At 33.3% G+C, this 18,777-nt stretch overlaps 1 protein-coding gene across 2 annotated transcripts; it reads left to right on the top strand.

Annotated features, from left to right (window-relative positions):
* Positions 1-255: 255 nt before the first annotated feature.
* LOC148274442 (pseudouridylate synthase RPUSD1-like) lies at positions 256-16,948 on the top strand. 2 transcript variants are annotated; one of them, XM_088237123.1, is made up of 8 exons: positions 261-658; positions 1,991-2,237; positions 2,756-2,879; positions 4,437-4,528; positions 5,485-5,645; positions 9,384-9,539; positions 12,453-12,567; positions 16,753-16,948. In XM_088237123.1, exons 3-8 carry the CDS (start codon positions 2,775-2,777, stop codon positions 16,940-16,942), a joined length of 819 nt encoding a protein of 272 aa, XP_088093249.1. In that variant the 5' UTR covers positions 261-658; positions 1,991-2,237; positions 2,756-2,774; the 3' UTR covers positions 16,943-16,948. The 2 variants fall into 2 exon arrangements, with proteins under 2 accessions (XP_088093248.1, XP_088093249.1); XM_088237122.1 differs by lacking the exon at positions 1,991-2,237 and having other exon boundaries at positions 256-658.
* The last annotated feature ends 1,829 nt before the right edge of the window (positions 16,949-18,777 follow it).

Raw genomic sequence — 18,777 nt, 5'->3', positions numbered from 1 at the left:
CTTTTTTTTAGAGGTAGACACCTCTACAAAGACGCTACTTTGATAAAAAGAAATTGTGAGGTTGATCATTTTGTTAAGCTGTAAATATGTTATATTATTGTATGTTTATGTTATATTAAATACTAATTTACTAACTGGCATTTATTCTTTTTATTTTTTACATTGAACACATGTGTAAATTTGTAAAAAAAAAAATAAAAAAAACTCTACTCTGGCCAGAACACCCGAGTTAAGAGGCGAAAACGCCATAAAAAAACGAAGAAGAAGAAAACGTTTCGTTTCGGCTTTGACAGCTGTCAGCTCTTATTGGTTATTAAATAGTCATACAGCAAACAAGTTTTCGGTTTTATTTGCTCGGGAATTTGCAAACCTTTCCCAGCATTTTCAACATAATCTCTCTATGTGCTAGTCAAATGGTTTTCAGGTTGAAATGGAGAATCTGATGTTTGTTTTCGACCGTTTTTTGCAGTTAGTCTGCGCTTCTCTGGGAGAAAACATATCCAAAAAAGTCGCCGACCGAATCGTGCCATTCTATAATTATTTCGCTGATAGAATTGCATACGTCTTTAGAACGTATGTTCAAAGTGCAAAAGTGAATACAGCGCTTACTAGTAACGTAAAATCGGACTGAAACTCGTTCATTTTGAGGTTATCCCAGGTATTGTTCTGTATTTATTTTATATAATGCTCTCAGAATAATAATTCAAATCTCAACCCAATTACCTACGGCCCGTTGTATTGCTGTAATCTGTAGCTAACTTCGAGGTCAATAATCATTGAATAAATTATTAAATGTGTTTATTTATTTTATGTCAGGGAATAAACCTATGTAAATCTATGTTTCTCTTTTGGGTGAAACCGTGTGTGTTAGATTTGTTCCGATGTTTCGGCTACCATTGCCGGAGCCATCTTCGGAGTAAACTGTGTGTCTTGTGGAAAATAGTATGTGTTTAACTACTAGTAATTTGTACCGTGTCGCAGTCGGCAGTAGGCACATTTCTGTTAGTTTTTGTAGTATGTAGTGCTGGGAACCATGTTGAGTTAAATTTAAGGTCGTCGTATTTGTTTATGCGATTTGGGTGTCTGTGTATTTCAATTGCCTCTTTTATTATTCATGCACTGTAATTACTGGGTTTAAGTAAAAATTTTGGTTCGAAGGCGAAAAAATGTCTGGTGTATTGCGGATTTGTCAGGGTGCCCAAGTTTACAGGTTCTTTTGTGTTCGTCAATCATTTTCTTTGCTGTGCGCCCTATTTGTCCAATGTACACTTCATCACATCCTCGTCAACTTAGTTTATAAACAGCTTCTGTGTCCAGGGGATTCTTATCTTTGGATTTAATAAATGGTTCTTTATTTTTCCCATGAAGATGGCTCTTGCAGTGGTATCCGAAACGTCGAAACAAATCCAACAGACTCGGTTTCACCCGAAAAAGAAATATATTGATAACAGAAATAACGAAAAAAAATTAAATACCTAGATTATAAACACAATAAAACGCTTTGTACTAACAGCCAATCTACTAAACAAAATGGATTTTTGAAAATAGACGCACTATATCTAAATTATGCTATTTATATAAATTATTAAATAATAAAGTAGACTCTTTTTACAAATAAAATTTACATTTATTTACATACAATTTACATGCATATATTTTCTCTCTCTTTTAACCTACTTTCCAAAATTAATTTTAATGTCCCCTTTCGTATGACAAGAAATAAGTATTATAATGCTTTTTTTTCATCAATTGATATATTTAACATGCCCCTTAATTTATTTAAAAATAAATTAAGACTCATTCTTTCTGACTGCGATACGCTCCTACTTGCTATTTAATGATGCTCACCCTTACACACACCTAAACACTTACTCCCATACAAATATACATCCTCACAACTCTACACTTACTCTCATACAAATACACACAAACACACCGTTTTCTTGTACCACAATTTAATATGTATGATTTTTATTTATAAACTTCGCAGGTCTGTCTTTAAACCGTATATTTTTTAATTAACATATTACAATAGAGATGAAGAACATTTAAGAGAAGGTAATATAGAAGTCCGGGCATCTACAGGGCTTATGACCTGTCAATGGCTGGTTTAAGTGGCCACTTTACACACTGTGTAACATTCACCATTCTGCCTATATTTGAACATCTATATTCCTTCAATTCTTTCATCTGTTGATGTTTGTGAAGTTAAAGAGCTGAAACCTTTATTTATGCAGGTGAGATTCATCTAATTGAATTATTTCACCTACATACTAGGCAGCGCCTGAAAATATTATTTTTTCAATTTCTATACTTCTTCATGGACCAGGTAATTTATCAACAATATTTTGAGTTTGTCCAAATTTTAGTAGACAAGGACTGGATTCAACTCCCTGGGGAGCTGTTTATATTAACATATAACAACAGAGATGAAGATGGTGAATGTTACACAGTGTGTAAAGTGGCCACTTAAACCAGCCATTGACAGGTCATAAGCCCTGTAGATGCCTAGAACTCTATATTACCTTCTCTTAAATGTTCTTCATCTCTGTTGTAATATGTTAATATAAACATCTCCCCGGGGAGTTGAATCCAGTCCTTGTCTACAAAAATTTGGACAAACTCAAAATATTGTCGTATCTTTTTTATGTTATTATATCATTGTTGACTGTTTGTTTCTGTAAAAAAAAAAAACAGTAACCATGAAAACCTTCGCACCTATCTATGTAAATCTGTAAATTATTTTTATTTTTAGGTTTTTATAATAATATTCAATGGCAGATAAAATTTCCATAGAAGTGTTATTTGATGATAACAATTTCCTTATTGTTGACAAGCCGTGTGATCTTCTGATCAATTCTGACGATGAAAATAATAGGGTAAGATTTTTTTCATTTCAGTTTTGCCGCGATTTTAATTAAAAATATCAATTAAAATATAATGGAAGTCTTTCAAGTAGATTAGATTATTTTATAGGAACTAGGACCATTTTAAAACCCTTAAAAGAGCCTAGTTTTATCTGTTGTCTTTGGACGTTCGGTATACAAATACGGTAACTGTGTTTTATACAAATATAATGGATGATTTCACCAGAAAACCATTTCGGGTAATTTCGTTGGTGAGTGGTAGCAGAGCGTCATTTTTTAAAGCAAGCATCGAAAATTTCATGTAACAGCTCTTCAATATACGTCATAGGAATTTTAACTTATAAACTATAAAGGAATTACAAAAATATGAATATGAAAGATCTTAGAACTTGCGAGAACTTAGAGTATCCAGCCATAGGATGCACCCGAGAATTATTAGGTTTCAGTACAATTACGAGTTAAGTCGATGCTTTACTCGTAATTGTACTGAAACCGAAATTTTGGTCGATTATGGATTTATTAACAGAAGCACAACTGACTTCAAAAATATCAATACCCTTAAAACTCTCTTCTGTTCCCTGGTTCGCCCGCGCCTAGAGTATTCCTCTGTTATCTGGTCTCCATATTATGATGTTCGCATCAAGAATATTGAATCAGTTCAACATCGATTATTGAGAAAGATATGCTGAAGGTTGAGCTTATCCAGAGACCATTATTTTATTTATTTTATTTCATTTTATTTGGGATTTTTACAGCTATTACATAAACAAAATAATTAGAAAAATCTTAACAATACTAAAGCCAATTAAAAAAATCCACTGTAAATATAATGACACATAATATATAAGAAAATAAGTTTAGTAATTGTATTTGTGTGACGTTTGTATTCATGTGTATGTGAATGTGTGTATGCGTGAATGAATGAGGGAGAGGATACATGTGCGTGTGGGAATGAAAGAGGGAGAGGGTGCGTTTGTATGGGTGCGTATGTATGAAAATAATATATTTGCTTAAAACTTGTAAATTTTATTAAAAATGGTACAATAAAGAGCTTAGTAAAAAGTTAGAAACCTTTTTGTTAAAATTAATATGTATAATTATATGTATAATGAGTTAGGAACTACCTTAAATAAATCTTGTCTTCGAGACCCTCGAAATAAATCAGACCTTCTAGTCCTATTTAAAATTGTCAACTCACTCTTTGATGCGCCTGAACCACTGAGCTCGATAAAATTAAATATCCCAACTAGAAACTTCAGACAAAACTGACTCTTTCATACCGATAACCATAGAACTAACTATGGTTTTCATTCCCCTATGCCCAGAATTCTCAGGTCTGTCAACAAACATACCAGTCTTGATTTCTTTGATAGCAAGTTGTCTTCTTTCAAACGATCACTGAATCAAATTCAATTGTAAACACCTCTCTCCCGCTTCCACTCCCACAAAGTCTACTATATACCATTGAGTCTTTCTATTTTTTTAATAATAATTTTCTATGTATAAATGTGTCCTTAAAAATACCCATTGGGCGTATGTATAAATAAATTATGTTATTTTATATTCTAGAATACTCTCCATAGAATTTTAATGTCGCAGAATGATTCAAAATCCGAAGAAAATGTTGCTTTACCAAAACATGGGTACTATTTTATACACAGGTTGGTCAACATTCAATTCGCATGTTTATTCAAAACTACACTTATTTCAAAATGTATTTACTCCTGTGGGACTCACCCGGAAACCACTGCCCACTATCGCCTGATTTACTATGTCTTAAAAACAGTGTGCAAGGTGAATCGTGCATTTCCTGTACGTAAACAAAAAATAATCAAAATTTATATTTGAACACTGATTTTGTGGTTATTCATTATAATAAAATAAATAAAAACATTAACATATTACAACAGAGATGAAGAACATTTTAGGGAAGGTATTTTCAATTTTATTTATTTATTCATATATATGTACATTACAAAATGGAATATCTTAATTCATACATATAGAAATAATTAAAATTATTAGGTAAAATTAGTTATATTTAAAAAAAATACACATTAGTAAACATAATATCCAAAGAATAATATGTTAAAAAAGTAAGAGAATCTTGTAACGAAAAACTCCCTCAGAGACCTGAAAAATGTCAATGTCCAAAGTGATAATATAGAAGTCTAGGCAGCTACAGGGCTTATGACCTGTCTTTGGCTGGTTTAAGTGGCCACTTTACACACTGTGTAACATTCACCATTCTGCCCATATTTGAACATCTATATTCCTTCAGTTCTTTCATCTGTTGATGTTTGTGAAGTTGAAGAGCTGAAACCTTTATTTATGCAGGTTGTCTAGTATGTAGGTGAAATAATTCAATAAGATGAATCTCACCCGCATAAATAAAGGTTTCAGCTCTTTTACTTCACAAAGTCAACAGATGGAAGAGTTGAGGAAATGTGGATGTTTAAACATAGACAGAATGGTGAATGCTACGCATTGTGTAAAGGGGCCACTTAAACCAGCCAATGACAGCTCACAAGCCCTGTAAATGCCAGACTTCCATACTCCCTTAGATCTTAACAAGTATATTTGGGATAGCGATGATTTGATTTTTTTTTTATTCCAGGTTGGATTTTGCGACCAGCGGAGTAATTTGCTTAGGGAAGAATTCCAAAGCGGCTTCCGCAGTCGGGCGCCTGTTTGAAAACAGATCCGTCGACAAATATTACTTGGCCGTTGTGCACAATCATGTTGGGGACGAGCTCATGGAAGTAGACATCCCTATTGGTGAGGAATTGTTGATGTCGAACGTTTAAATTTAATATATTGAAATAAGATAAATCTCACCCGCAAAATAAAGGTTTCAGCTCTTTCACTTCATAGTTATAATAATATTAATTATGGATAACTTACATAGCGCCATTTTTGTAATATAATACCTCAAGAGCGCTTTACAAAGTGATTATATAAAGATATAAATTTAATTTTAACTTTTTAATTTAAGAAAAATAATGCACTTTGTCACCACATGCTAAGAATTTATTCAAATGATTTAGAGAACAAGTGGGTTTTAAGTTTCTTCCGAAACATCACTTCACTCTCACAGCCTCGCGCCTCTGCTGGGGGAGCATTCCATGCCGTAGGGCCTGCGACCGCAAATGTGTGTTCGCCAAATTTAGTGCGCTGTTTGCATATACGTATAATAACTTTTCCTTTCGACGTAGATGTAGATGATCTAAGCCTCAGACGTCTGTCAGCTAGTTCATCTGGAATGCAGAGTTCCCTTAGATATTCTGGAGCAGAGTTGTGCTGTGACTTATACGTAAGTCAACAGAGTTTGTATTCCACCCTCTGTGGAATACGTCAAACGAAAACATCAACATATGAAAGAATGAAAGGAATATAGAAATTCAAATACGGGCAGAATGGTGAATGTTACACAGTGTGTAAAGTGGCCACTTAAACCAGCCAATGACAGGTCATAAGCCCTGTGGATGCCTAGACTTCTATATTACACATGACTTAGAATTCTTTGGGATAGATCTTCCGGCTTTTCGTAGATCTCTTCACGACTAAAACAGTGTGGGATAAAGTTGGATTGGCATGGTTCAGCTCGAAATCTTATGTCTTTCGTTTTTATGAATATATTGTATTGCCCTTGTTTGTCTTTGCTACATTTTCTTGTATTTATTTTTCTTCATGTAACTGTTGTAATTGGCTTTGGCCGTATATACATACAGGGTGTTCATTAAACCCTGTCACATCCGAAACCACGATGATCAGTGTGAGCAAGAAGACATATTGGCACATTAAAATAATTTTTTAGAACGACTAAAATTTAAAAAAATTAAATATCAAAAAAAGCAAATGGTTGCTTACTTCTGCAGGGGTAAAAAAAGGAGGGAGAGGGGGGAGTCTGATACTGCGCTGTGCTCCCCTCACTTCTCCCGTGCAGAAGTAAGCAACTGTTTGTTTTTTTTTAAATTTTATATTCCAATTTTTTTTTTGTTTTTATTTATTTATTATTTTATTTTATTCAGAAAACATACAGTCATACATAATTAGCATTAAAAACAACAATTTCTTAACATAAAAAGACCAATTTAGTTTTCATAAATTATGCAAAAGATATCACCATTAAATGTGACAAAAAAATAAAAAATAAATATTAATAGTAAAAAATTGTAAACAAAAATCCCACAAAGGCATAGCCTGTTCGTGGGTATTCAAGACGTATTAATGAATTTTTGCTCCTACAATAAATAGACAGTTATAATATTTTGTGTAACATAAAAAAGAAAAAATAAAATATTCTGTAAAAGATTATATGGTATTTTTTTTATAGTAATTAAAAAAGAAAATAAAAAATATAAAAAAACATAAAACGATTAAACCAGCCAAAGACAGGTCATAAGCCCTGTAAATGCCTAGACTTCCATATTCCCTTATAAAAGGTATTTTCCATCCCTGTTTTAATTTATTAATCTTAATGACTCCCGAGGGGGTGAAATCCAGTCTTTTGTCTACGAACATTTGGACAAACTCAAATATTGTAATGAAACAAACTGGTGCAAGAAGTTTAAAAATTGAAAAAATGTTTTCAGGCGCTGCCTAGTATGTGAAATAATTCAGTCAGATGAATCTCTTCACAACAATAAAATTTTTAGCTCTTTAGCTTCACTATAATCAACAAATGGAAGAATTGAAGGAATATAGATGTTCAAATATAGGCAGAATGGTGAATGTTACACAGTGTGTAAAGTGGCCACTTAAATCAGCCACTGACAGGTCATAGGCCCTGTAGATGCCTAGACGTCTATATTACCTTCTCTTGAATGTTCTTTATCTCTGTTGTGATATGTTTATATACACAGCTCCCCAGGGAGTTGAATCCAGTCCTTGTCTACAAAAATTTGGATAAACTCAAAATATTGTTGATAAATTACCTTGTCCATGAAGAAGTATAGTAATTGAAAAAATAATATTTTCAGGCGTTGCCTAGTATGTAGGTGAAATAATTCAATTAGATGAATCTCATCCGCATAAATAAAGGTTTTAGCTCTTTAACTTCACTATAATCAACAAATGGAAGAATTGAAGAAATATGGAGATTCAAACATAGGCGAAATGGTGAATGTTACACAGTGCGTAAAGTGGCCACTTAAACCAGCCAATTTTATTTTATTCAGAAAACATACAGTCATACATAATAAGTATTAAAAACAACATTTTTTTAACATAAAAAGACCAATTAAGTATCATAAATTATGCAAAAGATGTAAACATTAAATGTGACAAAAAATAAATAAATAAGAATCTCAAGTGAGAAAAGAATAATTGTTGACATTTGCGTTTTCTATGGAGTTAATAAATAAAAATACCGAATGTACGCTCCGAGCCATCCACGCACACACATGAACGCACATATAAAACATATAATTTGTTATAAATATTTTTTTAAATATGCTCATATGTCTTCTTGCCCATACTGATCATCGTGGTTTCGGATGTGACAGGGTTTAAAGAACACCCTGTATAATAAATAAATTGCCTTCTCTTAAACGTTCATCTCTGTTGTAATATCCCTTAGATAACATAAATTACACGTATTTATTAGACACTTTAAATTTAATTTTATTAGAAGATCGTAGAAAAATAAATGACCTCCTTTTTTTATTTTAAATTTTAAATTCGGAGCTCGATTGTTGTGAACTCCTAAATCTCATTAACTTCAAAATAACTAATCGAGTCACTAGAAGTACGGAGTTGTTTGCAACTACGAGTACATACGTGGGTACTAACTACGCACGACACTCTCCGATTCCGTGTTTACATTCCTTAGCCAACAAATTTACTTGTGAAATAGACATTTTTAATACGACAATTATCAATTTTAAAACGTTCTTAAATGCACTGTTTGAAACAAACTATTAATGTCGTAATAAAACTTTCTTTTTCATGCAATTCTTTCTCTGTTTTTGATGTGTATTATTACTATCTTATCTCTTTCTGATATTAATTTATCAAATATTTTTGTGTACCGTATATTATATTATTTTCACATATATACTTACTGTTAACTAATTTTCATTATTTGTTTTTAACAATAATTTGTTGATACCATTTTATTCATACTTATAAGTATATGAAAATGTATATATTTTTTTGTTTGAATTCTTTACAAGTTATTTACAATTTGCTTTTTAATTCAATTACTTTTATTATATCCATATAAAATTATTTTTTTCTCTTTTACTATGTAAAGTTTCACTTTTTATTTTGCATGGCAGTATGCTTCTTATTGTTTCTAAATGTATACAAAAAAGCATTGTTTATCTTTTAAATTTTTACGCACTATGTTTGTACTTAACTGTATATTTTTTGTAAATGCCCCTTGGGCGTATTGTAAAATTAAATAAATAAATAAATATGTTAATATTAACAGCTCCCCAGGGAGTTGAATCCAGTCCTTGTCTACAAATATTTGAACAAACTAAAAATATTGTTGATAAATATATGTTTTAGGTTATGATTCGCGATTTGTCACCGATAACAAAATGATGGTGGAAATCGGAGCTCATTGCTTGAAGCCGAAGAATGCCAGAACACGAATCCTCTTATTAGAACATGGCGTTTATAAAGGCAAGAACGTGACTAAAATCCTCTTGAAACCGATAACTGGTAAGCATATTTTATTACTTAATAACATAGAACCAAGAATAGTCCAGATGGAGCGCAGAACCATATTTGAATACATCGGACTGTGCCCAATAACCCCCCCACTATGCCCCACTTTCGCCGCGCGCATTCGTCATGTCACCGCGTAATGTTTTAAAATTAATCATAACACAAATGGAAAGTAAAAAAAAACCAATCTGTTAATTTCTCTAAAATTTTATTGTGCACGCGGAAACATTGATTGACACAACAGCGTAGATAAGTAAATAGTCGTTTAATAAGAGTCATTGAATTAATGAACTTTTAACTTAAAATGTAAAACAAATTTTATTTTACATAAAACGGATATTTTTATATCATGTTAAATAATATTTGATGTTTTGAAGATAATGTCCACCACAGAGTTGTTTTATCCGAGGTCCAATTTTTATTAGTTCGCTCATTGCCAAATGGCAACTTCTTCCAACCAACTGATGATGATGATTTCACTAAATAAAGGTATTATTTAGTTATATTTAAATTAAGTTTTTTTTAAATTTTATTGTTCAAAAAACTTATATTTTTTTAAATACTAATGTTGTATTATTTTTTTAATTATTATTATCTAGTTATTCTTAACTTTACTGTGTAATATTTATATTTAGAACATAGGATTTTCTCATGGTTATTGTTATATTTTATTTAGAGATGTTATGTTTCTTTTTTACTTTTTGTTTTTTGTATTATATCTTCACTAAATTTTTTAGTTTTAATTTTTCTATTATTTCATACTATTTACTACATGTTTATTATTATTTTTTGTAAAAGGTTCTTTAAACCGTTGATGTATAAATATATAAATTAGATGAGCAAAGTAGGGTAAAAAAAATTACTACCCTGGCAACTACTACTACTACCATCACGCCATTTCCCCGTAGGGGTAGGCAGAGAGAATGGAACGCCACACACGTCTATCCTGGCATACACTCCTAGCCTCTTCCACATTCATACATCTTGTCATACATGCCCTTCGGTTCTGTCTGCTTTTGACATGACCAGACTTAAGATTTTGGTTTATCTGATCATGCCACGTCTACTAACGAAATATCCATTTTGTTTTCTTTTACAATCTGAGAGATGGAAAACTAATTCAATTTTTAAGTAACCCATTTGCTACTAACACATGCATTTGCTAATTACACATGAAATGTGATCCCATACTTTTTCTTTAAGATCCCAGCAATATTTCTACACTTTAAAACGACACGACACGGCATAGTTGAATTGAAATCAGGAGTTGCGTATTGAGCAACGCCTACAAAGAAACTAATGTGTCAAAATGTACACCTACTCATTTATGAGTAGTTTAGTCGCCTTCTGTTTGATGTGCATATACGGTTTCTGGACTATTCTTAATTATATGCTTAATAACTTAGTCTTGTAAATGACCGACACTTAGCCAAATAGAAGTGAAGATTATCTCTGGAGCCCACCCAGGGCACTGCGGATTGAACAAGCCGCTCGCTGGAATGAACCTTCCCAAAACTTCTGGGTGTAGGTTCTGCGGTGCAGACGATGAACCACCGATACACATTCCATGTGGAGATATCCGGTAGGATAGCAGCTCGACGATATACGGCCGATACCTAATATTCATTAAACTGCTAATATTTCATGAAGCCATTTCATTCTTTATTTATTTAAACACTATGTACACATGTATTTAAAAACCCAGTAAAATATGTAGTACAACAATGTTTGATTATGTCCAAATGCTTGCAGACTGGCTGGATTTCCTCCCTAGGGAGTTGTTCGTATTTAAATTTATTTCAACAGAGAGGGAAAGCATTTTTGAGATGTTGAGGAAATGTGGATGTTCAAACATGGGCAGAATGGTGAATGTTACACAGTGTGTAAAGTGGCCACTTAAACCAGCCAATTACAGGTCATAAGCCCTGTAAATGCCCAGACTTCCTTATTCCCTTCTCAAAAATGCTTTGCCTCTCCGTTGAAATAAATTTTAATATGTAGTAAAAACAAAAGACATAGTAAAAAGCATATTTAAAAACACAGTAAAATATGTAGTTAAAACAAAATACATAGTTAGAATCACAGTAAAAGACATAGTAGAATGTATATTTAAAAACCCAGTAAAATACGTAGTAAAAATAAAATACATAGTTAAAGACATAGTAAAATGCTTATTTAAAAACTCAGTAAAATACGTAGTAAAAATAAAATACATAGTAAAAGACATAGTAAAAATGCTTATTTAAAAACCCAGTAAAATAAATAGTAAAAATAAAATAAATAAATAAATAAAAACATAGTAAAATACATAGTAAAAGACGTAGAAAAAGCATATTTTAAAACACAGTAAAATACGTAGTAAAAATAAAATACATAGTAAAAGACGTAGAAAAAGCATATTTTAAAACACAGTAAAATACGTAGTAAAAATAAAATACATAGTAAAAGACATAGTAAGAAGCATTTTAAAAACACAGTAAAATACGTAGTAAAAACAAAATACATAGTAAGAATCACAGTAAAAGACATAGTAGAATGTATATTTAAAAACATAGTAAACTATGTAGTAAAAATAAAATACATAGTAAAAGACATAGTAAAAAGCATGTTGGCCGCTTAAACTAGCCAATGACAGATCATAAGCCTGGACTTTAATTTTCCCTTCTCAAAAATGTTTGCCCTCACTTTTGCAATAAAATTCATTCTTATTAAATCTCTAGGGAGCGAAATCCAGCCATGTCTACGGACATTTGGGCATACTCGAAATATTGCCGGGAAATTTTTCTCCATTTTTCTCCGTCGTCTCGCTCAGTGCCGAGCGTCACGCCGGGCACGGTTTCACACACAGAACTGCACTCTTCATCTGTCCGCACCGCTAACCCACTGGTTGTTTTTCATTTCTTGCAGGGAGACGACACCAGCTACGTCTCCATACGAAGCTGGCGGGCCATACTATCCTCGGGGACTACACTTACAGTGGAAGAGTGGATTCAGAGGATAGAATGTATCTTCAATCGTACAGGTGAAACCTTACAGTTGTAATACGTCGACCACAAAGTTAGCTGCAGTTCAACTAGATAACTCAATGTTGGGTCTTTACTAACCCGCCTGGCTTTTTGTTATCCACAATGCGTTTTGATTTGCCGGCAATTTGTTTAAAAGCATCAATAACAAAAAAGAATTAAAAAGATGTCCTACCTATTTGAATTTATTTCAACAGAGAGGGAAAACATATTTGAGGAGGGAATACGGAAGTCTAGGCATTTACAGGGCTTATGACGTGTCATTGGCTGGTTTAAGTGGCCACTTTACTAACTGTGTAACATTCACCATTCTGCCTATATTTGAACATCCAGATGAACTAGCTGACAGGCGTCTCACGCTTAGATCAGCTACGTCTACGGCGCGAGGAAAAGTTATTATACCTCTACGCAAACAGCGCACTAAATTTGGTGAGCGCGCATTTGCGGTCGCAGGCCCTATGGCATGGAATGCTCTCCCAGCAGAGGTGCGAGGCTGTGAAAGTGAAGTGATGTTTCGGAAAAAACTTAAAACCCACTTGTTCTCTAAATCATTTTAATAAATCCGTAGCACGTGACAACAAAATAAATTGTTTTAATTAAATTACAAATTTAAAAGCTTCAATTAAATTAACTTAACAATAGAATCACCATGTAAAGCGCCCTTGAGGTATTTTATTACGAAAATGGCGCTATATAAGTTATCCATAATAATAATAATAATCTTTATTCCTTCAATTCTTTCATCTGTTGATGTTTGTGAAGTTAAAGAGCTGAAACCTTTATTTATGCGGATGAGATTCATCTAATTGAATTATTTCACCTACATACTAGACTAGGCAACGCCTGAAAATGTTATTTTTTCAATTTCTATACTTCTTCATGGACCAGGTAATTTATCATTATGTAGGTGAAATATTCAATTAGATGAATCTCACCCGCATAAATAAAGGTTTCAGCTCTTTAACTTCACAAACATCAACAGATGAAAGAATTGAAGGAATATAGATGTTCAAATATAGGCAGAATGGTGAATGTTGCACAGTGTGTAAAGTGGCCACTTAAACCAGCCAATGACAGGTCATAAGCCCTGTAAATGCCTGGACTTCTATGTCCTCTTCTCAAAAATGTTTTCACTCTCTGCTGCAATAAATTTAAATATGAATAACTTCCTAGGGAGGAAATCCAGCCAGTCTGCAAGCATTTGGACATAATCAAAAATTGTTAAATTAACTACTTGGTAAAAGAAGAAGTTTATTTGAATTTATTTCAACAGAGACGAGAAACATTTTTGAGAAGGGAATATGGAAGTCTAGGCATTTACAGGGCTTATGACCCGTCATCGGCTGGTTTAAGTGGCCACTTGACACACTATACAACATTCACCATTCTGCCCATGTTTGAACATCCGCATTTCCTCGACTCTTCCATCTGTTGACTTTTGCGGAGTAAAAGAGCTAAACCTTTATCACGTGGGTGAGATTCATCCGGCTGAACCAAATCACCTACTGGGCAACGCCTAAAAACCATTTTCCAATTTGTATACTTCTTCTTTTACCGGGTAGTTAATTCAACAATGTTCGAGTATGTCCAAACGCTCGCAGACTGGCTGGATTTCCTCCCTAGGGAGTTATTCATATTTAAATTTATTTCAACAGAGAGGGAAAACATTTTTGAGTATGTATGGGTAACGTTGAAAGCTGCAAGAATCTAATCAGAAATCTTATTATTCATACGCTCTTTCATGACATTGGTCGTAGGGAGTCAGAAAAGTTGATGCATGCCACGGATTGGAGAACCTTACTGGATGTCAAAAATAAAATATAAAAAATAAAGAATAATTTAAAAAATATATATTTATAGATGACAACCATGAAGTTTCGCATAAATAAATTGTCTATGTTTTTATGAATGTATGTATGTGTATGCGCATGCGTGTATGAACGTGTGTGTGTATGTACATATGTATATATGTGTATATTTATATATACATGTGTGTATATATGTGTATGTCTGTATGTATATGAATCAAAATGTGTATCCGAATAAGTTTATATTTTGTTTGTCTGTGCTCTATATTAATTTGTTAAGTATTATAATATATTAAAATGTAATTGCCTAGCTTGGAACGGGGTATGTACCCTTGTTAGCTGGGCAAAGTGAATATGGAATTGTATTTTGATAATAAGTGTGAATAAATAAATAAATAAAATAAATAAATAAATACATTTATAAAATATTTTATCGAATACGTCGTTTTCCAAACACACTACTGTTTTAAAAATTAATAGCAATTCCAAGAAAAATCTTCTATTTCATAAATATCTAATTCAAGCCCAGTGAAGTGAGCAAGATAGACAACTCGTGCCGCCCGCAACACATTCTCGTACAGCGGTTGTAAACTCTTTCTTAATCGAAAATAAAAACAAACAAAAATGATCTCGCGCAGCAATCTCAAGGCGCATTGTTTTAATAGTTATTATTGAAACGACAGTATTATGATTGTTTTTTTGTTGATTGCGGGGCAAAGTGCCCTTATTATCAAACCTACCACTTCCATCAATGCATGCTAAACAAAATTTGAGTAAAATATATCTTGGATGATTCATACGAACAAGTGACGTCGTTCAAAGTAGTTCGTTTTTATTAAAATATTTAATATTATTTTTTATGAATTTTTAAGAAACTTTGCTGTACAATTTTATGTTCGAATTTTTACCGCGCGTAAGAAAACATTTTTTGTATTAAATTTCCCGTAGGGCTGAAATAGGTACGAAACTGAATAATAACCCGTCGAATAAGTCATTTTTATGTTTTGAAAATGTTTTTAACCACTGACGGTTAAGTGCAACAAGCAGTTCCCGAATTCATGTACCCTTTTGGGGATTATGACGTCAGCATCAGTCTAGTTAGAACTTTATGATAGGGATTAACAACAACGATATATAACATTATTTTTGGTACGTGTATTTTTTTCTGCAGGCGATTACTAGTACTTAATTTAACTCGGAAGAGTCTTAAATACATAAAATAAAGTAATATGCTAATTAAAAATACTTAACTTCAATATCAATACATAGATGGCGCTCCAACACGCTAGTGAATGGTTTCTCATTTAATAACATGTATACAAAAATCAAAAAAATGTTACCTGTGTCGATATTCGCTAATAAGCGGAATGGGGAATGTTGTAAAATACGTAAAGTGGCCACTTAACCCAGCCAATGACAGGTCATAAGCCCTGTAAACGCTCGAATATCCGTAATCCTGAATTTGAAAAAATTCTACCTCATCTCTGTAGGGATATTAATAAAAAATAAAAAAAACAACGATATATCGTTGTTTAGCAGTCTAAGGGTTAATAAAAGACAAATAAAGACCAAATGTCAAATACATAACCTCAAATCGATTACTTTTGCACAATCGAGAATATGGTGCTTGCTTATTTTGTTAATAAACAATTTGAAATGCAGTTCTGTGAAACTTGTGGTAGTGATGGAAATGTGTATTTAACTGTTTTTTAAGAAACAACGCATTTCCTCGGTTGTACTTTATGGAAAAAAAACTAATTTATTTATATTTGGATAATTTATCTAGCGCCGTTTTTGTGAAAATCACCTCAAGGGCGCTGTACACTAAATAAATATCCCACTACGTCTTGCAGCTACAGAGCGCATGGACGGTTGGGATTCTTGTTCCTCGTCTCCAATTATGATAGACAGGAGCTAGATTACAGCACGTCTTGCAGCTACAGAGCGCACAGACAATAAGAAATCTAGCCCCTTTTTACATTTTTTATTTGACAATAAAGTTTAGAGATTTAGTGATATTTAAAAAAATAAAATAAAAAACCAATTTATAAAAATAGAAGTCAGATAACAACAAGTCTTGCAGCTACTGAGCGCATGGACGGTTGGAATTCTAGACCTCATTTACTAAATTAGGATATTTGATAGTTGATAACATTTACCTATTGAAGCTAGATTACCAATCGTCTTGCGGCTACAAAGTGCACGGACGAGTGAAATTCTGGTAATGTGCCTTGTTGTTCTAAGGTCACGATATGCTGATCGTTGAATGCAGCTCCGGTGTAAATAAACAATCTCAGTAACTATGGGTACGTTTTCGTGTCGCTGCTTTAGGGCGCATCTATGTATTAATATGTCAATGTATGTTTTGTATTATAGGTTGAAAATTCCTCTCAAAGATGGCAGCATCGATGTAGTAGCAAGGAGTATATTTTCTTCCGAGAATCTCAAACAGCACTGGGAAACTACAAACGTCTTCAATACTTTGGAATCTGAAAATAACGATGCTTTTGATAAAATTGATAACCTCAAAAATGTAAATGTGAAAATTATCAGTAAATTAATGTGATTTCTACCATTTCTTTTATTTTGTTACGACTCGTGAGGCCAACAATTTAAATTTGGCGCCGGCGATCTGAACTCACATAATCTACCACCAGAGGACGGGAGATATAACGGTCGGGATGACGCCAGCTTTTAAGTCATATAAATGTGAATTAAGACATTAAAACATTTAAGTTTGTAAGTGAAAATTCTTGATGGAAGTTCATTGTAATTTATTATATAAATAAAACACGAGTGATACTTTAATCCACAAATTTGGAATATCCAGTGACCGGTTTCATCGCTTTCGCGACATCTTCGAGACTGGTATCTTAGTCGTTTCAGGGTTGCTGTGTTTGCGTTATCTAAAACATTTAAGTTTGTAAGTGAAAATTCTTGATGGAAGTTCATTGTAATTTATTATATTGTGGGTAGATGTGGCGTTTGGCTTACCTGTCGGGGTCCCTCTGTACACGCTGTGTGTAACTTTTATACGCACAGGCGTGTGCGTGAGGTAGGATTAGGCAATCTTCCTTTTTACCTGCATCCGTCCGCTCGCGGCTTCGCGTCCCTGCTGGGGCCTGCAATCGGTCCCGTCGGTGCCTTATGGCCTCTCGCTCGACACCCTACTACGTTCTTTTCAGAAGGTGGCGGGGAAAAGGATTCACATATATATTATCACACAAGAAATAAGAACGGCTTACTTACATGGATAACACTATTTATTTTATAAGAAAACTGGCGTGTAATACAAAGATATTTTATTACACGTTCAATAAAATCTAACTTACTTCGAATTTATATCTAACACGTGTTTTATAGAAGACTAATTTTATGTGAGGAAGCACTGCAGTTGAGTTTCGGACAAGGAGAGAAGGACGGGCCTTGAACTTCGCGCCTTTTATAGCCTTTGTTCTTGTCGCCCTCTACTTCCGGCTGGGTATCGAACCGCAGGCTGGTAACTTAACGAGCTGCGTTCGCTTGCGTGATTTCGCTCCTCGGTAGGTCCTTGAGGATTGTTTATGACGGAGGCGCCACAATATAAATAAAACACGAGTGATACTTTAATCCACAAATTTGGAATATCCAGTGACCGGTTTCATCGCTTTCGCGACATCTTCGAGACTGGTATCTTAGCCATCTGCAACCCTGCAACACCTGCACACAGCAACCCTGAAACGACTAAGATACCAGTCTCGAAGATGTCGCGAAAGCGATGAAACCGGTCACTGGATATTCCAAATTTGTGGATTAAAGTATCACTCGTATAAGACATTAAAGATAAATAACATATTCGAGGGTATGAGAAGCAAACTTAGAAATGTCCACTCTGGATGTTGATCTGTTGCATGTATCCGAAGGGGTTTTCCGGAGCAGGATTCTTCTACTACTTTGACATGAGCTTCTTTCATGTATTTGTTTTCTGTTTATATGTACGTCTTGAATTTTAATTTGTTGTATTATTTTTAAATAAGGGAATTGAATTGAATAATTCATGGTGAATTCCACCATCCAGTGCCCAAAATTGAAGAACACCCTCATCATATCAAAAATAGGTCCATTTCTGTGCTCCTTTCCTTGCTCGAATGAAATTCGTGTTTTCGCTACAGTCCGCTTTTTATTAACAGTACGTCTCCATGTTTTTTTTTTTCAAATGTCTGAACATTAGGATATTCCATCTTTTACTTGTGGTTATATGGTGACGGGTGGTGGCGCGCATTATTTATTTATTTATTTAACTTTTTGTACATAATGTTATTTGTACATTGGCGGGCTTATTGCCAAATGGCAATTTCTTACAACCAACCAAAAAAAAAAAAAAAATTATTTTTATAATTCAAGTTACAGAACATATTCAAT

Source organism: Micrasema longulum, unplaced genomic scaffold (assembly GCF_059751315.1).
Source record: "Micrasema longulum isolate JH-2025_06_02 unplaced genomic scaffold, ASM5975131v1 h1tg001648l, whole genome shotgun sequence".
Lineage (NCBI taxonomy): Eukaryota > Metazoa > Arthropoda > Insecta > Trichoptera > Brachycentridae > Micrasema > Micrasema longulum.
This window is presented reverse-complemented; position numbering and strand designations above follow the sequence as displayed.